The sequence below is a fragment of the Glycine soja genome, chromosome 17 (genome assembly GCF_004193775.1).
Source record: "Glycine soja cultivar W05 chromosome 17, ASM419377v2, whole genome shotgun sequence".
Classification (NCBI taxonomy): Eukaryota; Viridiplantae; Streptophyta; class Magnoliopsida; order Fabales; family Fabaceae; genus Glycine; species Glycine soja.
This window is the reverse complement of record NC_041018.1, coordinates 31,311,102-31,321,868: the sequence shown is the minus strand read 5'-3', so window position 1 is coordinate 31,321,868 and position 10,767 is coordinate 31,311,102. Positions and strand designations below refer to the sequence as shown.

The 10,767-nt window shown below is 40.6% G+C and overlaps 1 protein-coding gene across 1 annotated transcript; it reads left to right on the top strand.

Annotated features, from left to right (window-relative positions):
• Positions 1–1,460: 1,460 nt before the first annotated feature.
• LOC114391636 lies at positions 1,461–4,208 on the top strand. The gene is made up of 2 exons (XM_028352620.1): positions 1,461–2,015; positions 4,173–4,208. The coding sequence occupies exons 1-2, from the start codon at positions 1,461–1,463 to the stop codon at positions 4,206–4,208; spliced, it is 591 nt and encodes a 196-aa protein (XP_028208421.1).
• Positions 4,209–10,767: the final 6,559 nt, after the last annotated feature.

The following is a 10,767-nucleotide window of genomic DNA, read 5'->3' as shown; positions in this document are numbered from 1 at the left end:
TAGTAGGTGTGCCGAAAGATGTTGTGCGGCTGAGTTTATTCTCATTTTCGTTGTCTGGAGAAGCGAAAAGATGGCTACATTCATTTAAAGGCAACAGTCTTAAGACTTGGGAAGAGGTGGTAGAAATTTTTTTGAAGAAGTGTTTCCCTGAGTCTAAGACTGCAGAAGGAAAGGCAGTCATCTCTTCCTTCCACCAGTTTCCAGACGAATCCTTGAGTAAAGCTCTAGAAAGATTCAGTGGCTTGCTGCGGAAAACTCCGACTCATGGATTTTCAGAGCCAATTCAGCTAAATATATTCATTGACGGGTTAAGGCCACAGTCCAAGCAGCTGCTTGATGCTTCTGTAGGGGGAAAGATTAAATTGAAGACCCCGAAAGAAGCCATGGAATTGATTGAAAATATGGTTGCAAGTGATCATGCAATCTTGCATGATCGGATGCACATTCCCACTAAAAGAAGTTTGTTGGAGCTTTCATCTCAGGACGCATTATTGGCACAAAAAAAGTTGTTGTCCAAGCAGCTTGAGACATTAACAGAAATATTGAGTAAGTTGCCAAACCAATTTAATGTTAGTCAACCTTCACATTCCACTATTTTGCAGGTTGATGGTTGCAGTATTTATGGGGGAGCCCACGAGTCTGGACGCTGTATTCCCATAGATGACACAACTTAAGAGATAAATTACATGGGGAATCAGCCCAGACCCAATTTTAATGCAGGTGGATATTAAGGTTTTCAGCATGGTTTGAACTATAATAAGCAACAAGGGCAATGGAGGTCCCATCCGGGCAATCAATTCAACAAGGACCAGAGTGGACCATCTAATAGGCCTCAGCAACAAGGGCCTAGCCTATATGAAAAAACCACTAAGCTGGAGGAGACCCTTGCTCAATTTATGCAGGTCACAATCTCCAACCACAAGAGCACGGAGTCTGCCATCAAAAACCTTGAAATCCAAGTGGGGCAGCTGGCCAAACAGATTGTAGAAAAATCTTCTAGCACTTTTGGAGCGAACACTGAGTAGAATCCAAAAGAAGAATGTAAGGCTGTTATGACCAGAGGCAGAATGGCAACCATGGTTGAGAATGAGGGAAGAGCAGTTGATGACCAAGAACTAGTGATTGTTGAAGAAGAAGAAAAAGATGAAGAGGAACAGTTGAGGGAGGACAAAATAAATGAGAATGAGAAAGAAAAAGGAGAGGAGAAAAATAAGAATGAGAAAAGAATAAATGTAGAAGAAAAAGAAAAAAATGAGAAAAATAATGAAAAAGAGGGAGTCAAGAAGACCAAGAGTGAGCTTGCACGTGAGAAAAAGAAGGAAGCTATTCCATATACAGGGAAAGAGGTGCCATATCCCTTGGTACCCTCAAAGAAAGACAAGGAGCGACACTTAGCTCGGTTCCTTGATATCTTCAAGAAATTGGAGATAACAATTCCCTTTGGAGAAGCTCTGCAGCAGATGCCACTCTATTCAAAATTCTTGAAAGATCTATTAACCAAGAAGAGCAAGTACATTCACAGTGACAATATTGTTGTGGAAGGAAATTGCAGCGCAGTGATTCAACGAATCCTTCCACTAAAGCACAAAGATCCTGGGAGTGTCCCTATTCCATGCTGCATTGGTTCTGTGTCTGTTGGAAAGGCTCTCATTGATTTGGGAGCCAGCATTAACTTAATGCCACTCTCCATGTGTAGGAGGCTAGGAGAGTTGGAAATTATGCCAACGAGGATGACACTGCAACTAGCAGATCGTTCCATTACCATGCCATATGGCGTAATTGCGGATGTTTTGGTTAGAGTGAAGCATTTCACTTTCCCAGCTGATTTTGTAGTAATGGACATTGAAGAGGACACTAAAATCCCATTGATCTTAGGACGTCCCTTCATGCTAACAACTAGTTGCGTGGTTGATATGGGAAAGAAAAAGCTGGAAATGGGAATAGTTGATCAGAAGATCAGCTTTGATTTGTTTGATGAAGACAAGCATTTGCTCAGCCAAAATGTCTATTCAAAGGTAAATGAACTATGGAAATAGATGGTTCTGAAGGTTGGAACCAATTTGATCCAGATCTATAAAGAAAGATGTGTCAAGCTAATGACGTTAAACGAGCGCTTACTGGGAGGCAACCCAGTTTTTTTTTTTTAATTTTATTCATCACTGCATATAGTTAGGATTACTTGTTTGTGATTGCTTGAATGAATCATCAACATGTTTTGCATTTGGATTTGGGGTTGATCAAGCTTTTGTGATGTTGTGGATGAAAAAATAACTTGGAAATTTTTCAGCCATCCACTCGCTCAGTGCGCCCTGTGCACTAAGTGAATCTTTGTTCACGCGCTGAGCAAGTCACCGCTCGTGCTAAGCGCATCAACCCCTACTCATTGACTGAAAGGGCCTCGCTGAGCGGGCCCTGTGCGCTAAGCCCAAAAACTTCTCTGGAATTTCATCTTTTGGAATTGGGCTAAGCGAGTCATCTCGCTAAGCGCACAGTTGCATCTTGCTAAGCGCCCTCTGTGAGCTAAGCACAATTTCCTCTCTATTGGACCATTAATGAGAATTGGGCCCAGCGGGTCAGCCCGCTAAGCCCAAATCCCTCTCGGGTATGGAATTGCGCTAAGTGAGAGTCTCTCGCTAAGCGAGCCCCACTACTGTATCAGGAAGCATTTTATTCGCTAAGTCAGCCCATGGCCCACTAAGCGAATGTTGCAAACCAATAAGAGCTGTAGAACTCGCTAAACGTGACCCTTCGCACTAAGTCCAAATCCTTCTCTGGAATTTCTAATTTTTGAATTGGGCTGAGCGAGTTTGCCCGCTAAGCGCGTGAGTTTGAATTTTGAAAACTCAAAAGTCATTGAGTGCTCTCTTAGAGAGTGATCCGCGCTCAGGGAGGCAGTCGAAACTGCCATAAATAAGGCTTAACTGCCTTAGGCAGTTACTTTTGTGCATTTACATACACATTTTCCCTCAGCATCTAGCATTTCTGCACTATGCTCACATTGTCTCTCTGCTTCTCTACTTTCCTCTTGCTCATTTTCTCTGCAATCCAAGTAAGTGTTCTTAACTCTACACTTTAAAATTTTGTTTTAAACATTAGGTTAGAAGATTTACTGTAGTTGTATTAAAAGTTTTGATTTTGTGCTGTGCAATGCTGCTGTTAAGTTAGTTGTTAGTAAGCATGTTATTAGGGGTTTATTTTTGCACACAATGTATATGCTTTTGTGTTGTTTTGATTAGGTTTTGAGGCCTAATAGGGGCCAGTGGTTAGGGGCTGAACAGCCCCAAGTTTTCTGGAATTTTCGATGTGCTTGCTAAGCGCGCCTGTGCACTAAGCGAGTTCATCAATTTTTGTTGAATTTCTAGGTTTTTGAATGAACTCACTAAACCGGCCCTGTCCCGCTAAGCATGTTCATCAATTTTGTTTGAATATATGAATGTTTGTATAAACTCGCTAAGCCAATGCACTTCGGCTTAGCGAGAGTTTGAATTGCCAGTTATGTTTATGTGTTCGTATGAATTCGCTAAGCCGGCATGTCGCGCTTAGCGAGTTGTGTTGCTTGAGTCACAGTCTAAGAGGCATTTTGTCTTCTGTTGGTGGCTAAGCAAGTTAGTCTCGCTAAGCCACCCAGCCTCTGTAGGTTGAATAAACCTGGGCTAAGCGAGTCAGTCTCGCTAAGCCCAAAGCATTTTTAGTTTTCTGAGTTTTTGTTCATGCGATAAGCAAGTTAGTCTCGCTAAGCGCAATTTCTTCTCTGTTTTGTTTTATTTTGGAATTGGGCTTTGGCGAGCCTGCTCACTAAGCCAATTAAGTTCTGGTAGTCATTTTGGGCTAAGTGCCTGCTGGCGCTAAGCCTGTTTAGTGTGTTGCACTAAGCGAGTCTGTCTCGTTTAGCGCAATTAGCTTTCTATGAGAGAATAAGGCTTAACGAGCCATGTTTGCTTAGCTAGTGTGTTGTTTTAGCTAAGCGAGTGTGTCTCGCTTAGCTAAAGTGTGTGTTTTTGTGTTGTCGTGCTAAGCGCACCTCGCGCACTAATCGAGTGTTGTTATTTTCATAAGGCGCACTGAGCGAGTCAGTCTCGCTAAGCACCTAGTATGTTTTTCAGTTTTATTTTTTTATTTCAGTTGGAATAAAAACCTCTCTAACTTGAATCCTGTGACTATTTTTGATGCAGATGGCCTCCAGGAAGAGAAAGTCCACAGCATCCTAGCCCCAGGAGCCCTATGACACCACCGGGTTTACATTTGAGGGTGCTAAGAATGATATTCACATAACATTCACTCCCGAAACATCCTTCCGGAGAGGAATGCTAATCTTTTTGTGACTAAGTATGACGAATTCCGTCGGGAGTTGATCAGGCGGAATTGGCACAAGGCCTTGACCCAGCACATGGTCGGGTACATTGATGTGACCCTGGTCAAGGAGTTCTACTCGAACTTGTATGACCCTGAAGACAAATCACCAAAACAGGTTCGAGTAAGAGGGAAACTGATAAAGTTTAATGCTGCATCGCTGAATGCCTTCCTAGAGATGCCTCCAGTCATTCAGCCAGGGGAGCAGTACCCTTCATATTCTATCTTCTGTAGGACGCGCACTGATCCTCAGGAGCTTGCCTCCAAGCTCTGTATTCTAGGGCACGGGTTTGTCTTAAATGCCGAAGGGGTGCCCTGGAAGCTCCTGAGGAAGGATCTGACTACACTGGCCCAAACTTGGAGTGTGTTATCATACTCCAACCTCGCCCCCACTTCGCATACGTCCGATTTGAATATGGACAGGGCGAGGTTAGTCTATGGGCTAGTTATGAAGATGGACATGGACGTAGGCTACCTCATATCACACCAGATTTCTCAGATGGCCCAGTTCAACTCCTCGAGGCTCGGTTTTCCAGCCCTGATCACCGCCTTATGCGTCGCCCGAGGAGTTATCTCAGATTCTCTGACTTTTGAGTCCCTCAGCCCTGCCATTAATTTGGCATACATAAAGAAGAACTGCTGAAACTTGGAAGATCCCACGATCGTATTTCCAGGGACCTGCAAGGCTCGGGCTCGAGGATCTAAGGGCCCATCTTCTTTTGCTCTCCTTGCTCCTACTCCTTCTCCAGCATTTGCTCCCTCTACTCCACCATCATCAGTTCCAGCACAGTGCCGATGCTCCAAGGTCATAGTGCCGATGCTGTAGAGCCTACACCATGGCTTATGCCTGGTGATGCAGAGTATTCATGACTCGGCTCAGCATCATCCTATCATTAGCATGGAGGATTTCATGGCACTGGTGGCTTGGCCAGGAGTCCAGCCTTCTCCTTTGGGGGGAGGTGAGGCTTCCGCAGCCCAGGAGCCTCATTCACAGTCGGAGGTACTTCCAGAGGCCACTACAGAGGCTACTCCACAGGCTTCACCAGTTACTTCACCTATTTTGGAGGTCTCTGAGGAGGAGGATGGTGCTGCTGATGCGGATTATGCAGCTGATATGACTGCAGCACAGAGCACCTGGGACCCATGGCCTGTTACAGCTTAGGATATTCCTCAGCCAGCCCAGGATGATCCCTCCTCACCTCTAGATAAGCCCACACGACACAAGACGAGCCATGACAGGATTTGGATTTATTTCTTCTGCTTTTGATACATTTTACTTTCAGTTGATGTTTTTAACTTTCAGTTTTAATTTTAGTTTTATGTTTCAGTTTATTTATTTAGTAAATTTGAAAGCTTGTTGAACAGTTTGCAGTTTGATTGATTATGCAGTGGTTTGATTTGATTTGAAAATCTTGTGTTTGTTGAATGAATTGAATTGATTGATTACATGGATTGAGTGAATTGTGATGCGTAGATCATATGCTTTGAATACATATGCAGTAATTAGAAGAGAAAGAACATGAATTAAGGGCATGACTGAAAATGTTAGTTGGTTTGACAGATAAATTGTGAAGGTATGCATTGGCCACAACCCAGTGAGTTGTGTGAACTTTAACTGTGAGAGAATGACTAGCATTGAATACCGATTTTTGCACGAACCTCTAATTACTGAATGAATGCATGAGTTGAAGATGATGAAGGCCATGATTGATTGAAATAGCCACATAGCCAAAGAGCTTACCCTGTTCATGAATGATTTATCCCTTACTCCCATGTTGAGCTGAAAATTGATTGATTGACTTGAACCTTGAGCTTGTAAAGTCATATCTCCATCTACCTTGTCTTAGGTTGTAGGAGAGCATTGTGGTTCAAAGCAAATTTGCCCCAAATTTGGGGGCGATTATTGGGTGACAATAAGAGTGGTAAGACAAATAACAGCCACACAAAAAATTGTAAAGAAGTAGTAAATAGAAGCTGCTAAAATAAAAAAAAAAAAGAAATTTCAAGAATAAAGGTTGTGTGGGCTGTTATTTGAAGCTAAGTGCCTTAAATGTAAAAGGCAAGTAATTGAAGTTGGAATAAAAGAGAAAAAGGTTGATCTAAGGATGAATGCTCTCCTAAAACTTAAGCTTTTGCATTCTAGGAAAACCATGAATTGTTTGCAACCCAACCTCATTACAAGCCAAGAAAAGTCCTTCGGATTCAATTTGTGTGTTTGTGACTGTATGGCATGGGATGAAATTCAAAAGTTGAGACTTATGTTGGTTGTTGATTGATAAATAGCCTAAACACTTGTGCTTGAGTGAAACAGTGACCGTGAGGCTTTGGCTAGATGATCCTTCCTTGATATTTGTCTTGCTTGCTAGCTTATTTCACTTGTGTTGCTAAATAATCATGTTCCTATCTTCGAAAATCTTCATATCTTGTGAAAAGTTGTTGGTTGAAGCATTGTATGTCACTTGTGTCATGTGATTGAATGCTTGGAAACAAACACAAGTTTGAATAACCACTGTGAGCGTGTCACTTAAGGACAAGTGAACCGTTCTTTCTTTGCTTGAGGACAAGCAAAACTGTAAATTTGGGGGAGTTGTTAGTCGTCATTTACGATTAACTTTTGTGTTGAAAAGCATTATGAAATTTATGTCTTTTCCTCAATTTATAGTTCTTTTTGTAGGTTTGTACATATTTTTAGGTTTAGTTTGATTTTTATGCAGAGATATTCCCTTCAATGTGAATTAATGAGTTTTCAACTTCAGTTTCAAGTGAAAAGATGAAGAATAAGAAGGTTGATGTGGCTGGTGTCTCACTAAGCGAGGCACTCAGCGCGCTTAGCGAGTTGGGAGAATCTGGAGGAGAATCTGTCAAGCATCTGCACGTTTGGCGCATCATCAGCTTGCTCAGCGAGTCGTTTGTTTTCTCTCGCGCTAAGCGCGCCCATTGGAAAATCACTTACTCGTGCTTAGTGCGAAAATGGCGTTAAGCAAGCCTTCGAGGTCAGAAAGCCCTTAAAAATTGAAGTTGGCGAAAAATAGAAGGGATGTTTGATGAAGCTTGAGAGCCTATGCAATAGAGCGACGTAATAAAGCAAGGGAGCATAAAAAACCTTAGCTTTCAAGAGGATTCTAGGTTTTTGAGTGATTTTTAGGTTCTTAGAGGTGGAAGAGACATCCCTACCACTGTGTAATATGAATTTTGCTTCCATAACCTCCTATTGTAACTGAAAGGTGATAAATTGCCATGGAAGGCTAAAGCTTTTGTTGGGAATTTCTGCTGAGTCTTGATGTAAATATTCTTTACTATTTATTTAATGTTGTTTTGATGAGTTCACTGCTTCTATCTACACTTAATTCTTGCATGCTTTTAGTCTGATCACCCATTTGTGTGTAAAGTTAGGATTTTCACCATTGGGAAATGTTTTGAATTCTTAGAACTGGATAGAGCAGGGCTAGATAACTGTATTGTCTGGACATGGAGTGTAGGGACTCTAGTTTTTAATATGTTGTGACCTTAATGTTCTTCGGTTAGACTAAGTTCGACGAGGGATCCAAGAACGAAGTTTAATTAGAATTAGCCCATTCACGCGAGACATTGGTATTTGGGATAATTGTCCTCAACATAGAACACAAAAACAATATTAGATAGAGAAAACCCTTAATTGCATCAAGCCACTCGGTAGAAAGGCCCAATGTTTTAATCATCTATTTATTCTCACATTTACTTAGTTAATTTTGTAGTTATCTTTAGAATTGCAACTATATTCTATTTTAATTCCATTTCATGTTGTTATACAAATGTCTACTGATCGAATGATGCTTTTCCAAATGAAACAAACTCCCTGTGGATACGATACTCGGTCTTACCATTTTATACTACTTGTATGACTCAGTGCACTTGTTGAAAAATTTCGTAGTTGTTCTGAGGAGTTAACAGTTTTGCTTGGTGATAAATGCAAAATATGAGCTAATTTGATAGTCAATTTTGGCTAATAAATGGGTGTAATTTATTTACTTTATTATTATTTTTAAGGAAATAATGAAGAAATTAACATCTTTCCTATTTTTTATTAGCAGAATTCAAAAGAAGAAGATTTCAAGTGCTTTAAAGGAAAAATTGATGCAAAAACTTGAAAAAAAAGGCCTTGAAGAAAGATTGAAGAATTGGAAATTAAGCTACCTAGTGCCTATATAAGGAGAAGGAAGCAGAAGGAAAAAACATACTGAGTCTCAGAGTTATCCAAAGCATGGGTCTATCCCTTAGGGGAAACCCTCTTTCTTAGTCATTCCCCTTTTTCTTGCTATTAATCATTCATCCCCTTCTTCTATTAGCCTCTGAAGTGTAAAGCCTCTCATGGCTATGAGAGGCTAAACCCCTTCAGTTGGAACCTAGCAGCCAAAGCCCCTTGTAATGTAACAACTCTTCTTATCTATTAATGCAATTTCAATTTCTATTGTTCTTTTATGCTTTTCATTATTATTGTGTGGTTTGGCCATCCATGCATTTGTTTTTAGGGGTTATTCATTGGGAAATGGTAATGTCTAAAGAACTGGGAAATGACATCTCAATATTGCATTGCTAGGGATAGAGTGACTTTGTTGTGCCTCTGCATACATCTTTATACTTAATGTTGTTTATGATTCCATCTTTGCAAAGGAATTTGGGAAAGAGAATACATAAATTAGGCTCTTCATCGTGAGGGATCAGGGTTGAGCATATTAGTAGATGTGGGTGGAAATTGGGAAAGCAGTTAATATAGATTAAAATTGCATCAAGGGTAGGTAGGCATGCTAGGCCCCAACATTATCACATTTTGAACTCATCTTTTGCATATAAGTTATTGTTTAATTTTCTTGTTATCTTTTTCTTTTGTCCTTTTACCCTCAAATTTCACACTTACAATTTATTTCCTCTTCTACTTCTTCTATTGCTTACAAATTGGGTATTTACCAATGCAAGTACAAATAAAGTCCTTGTGGACTCGACACTCGGTCTTTCATTTAATCTTTACTACTTATGATAAAATTGATACACTTGCCAATCTGTGAACAAGTTTTTGGTGTCGTTGTCGGGGACATTGTTCTTCGTACTGGTTGTTTACATATCCCAATTTGAAAGTAATTATTTTATTATTATTTTATTTAAATTCTGTTTTATCTCTTAATTTCTTTTAGTTGCTTTATATAAAAAAACATTTTTAATTTTTCTTTATTCACTCTTTATTTTATCCTTTTTTTCAAAAAAAAATAAATTAAAAAAATAAATAAATAAATAAAATAATAATAAATTCTAAAAAAATATTTAAGTTTTAATTTTTATTCTATGATAACCTGCATAGTAGTTGTTTCTTTTGTGATCAGTTCACATCCCTTTTCTGAAGAACACATCATGGCAGAAGATTATCCAAAGAGGATGACGTTAGACGACTACTCTAGCTCCACCACACTGCAATACTTAGCATAGCCAGACAAGATGTGCAAGCGGCCAACATCTTATATCCATATTCCCTCATTCAGCTGATCTAGGGGAATGTATTTCACGGCCTACCAAGTGAAGATCCGTACGCACATCTGGCCACATACATCAAAATTTGTAACACAGTGAAGATAACATGAGTGCCAGAAGACGCCATCCGCCTCAATTTATTTTCTTTCTCTTTGGTCAGTGAAGCAAAAAGATGGCTTCACTCGTTCAAGGGGAATAGCCTGCAGATATGGGACGAGGTGGTGGAGAAGTTCCTGAAGAAGTACTTCCCAGAGTCCAAGACTGCTGAGGGTAAGGTGGAAATCTCATCCTTCCACCAACACCCTGATGAATCGTTGAGTGAAGCCCTTGAATGCTTTCATGGGTTACTCCGAAAAACTCCTACACATGGGTTCAGCGAGCCAGTTCTGTTCAACATCTTCATTGATGGCTTGCGACCCCATTCTAAACAACTCCTAGATGCCTCCGTTGGTGGGAAGATCAAGTTGAAGACTCTAGAAAAAGCCATGGAGCTGATAGAGAATATGACAACCAATAATCATGCCATTCTCCGTGATCGAGCCTACACGCCCACAAAGAAAAGCCTTCTTGAGCTCACTTCTCAAGATGCTATGTTGGCTAAAAACAAGCTCCTGACCAAGACCTTAGAGACCCTTATAGCAACTCTGAGTAATCTCCCTCAACAGTTGCATGCAGTGCAACCTTCTTCATCTTCAGTCATGCACATTGGGAGATGCAACATCTGTGGTGGCGCTCACAAGTCAGCGCCACTCTACTTGCTCTTATTTTTTTCTCCCTCTTCTTTCTTTTCTTCTTCCTCATCATGCACATCCTCATCAAGTTTCTTTTCCTTCTCAACACTTTCCCTCCTAGTGAAAATTACCTTGCACTCCTCTTTGGGATTCATCTCAGTATTGGCTCCATAGCTGCCAATGGGTC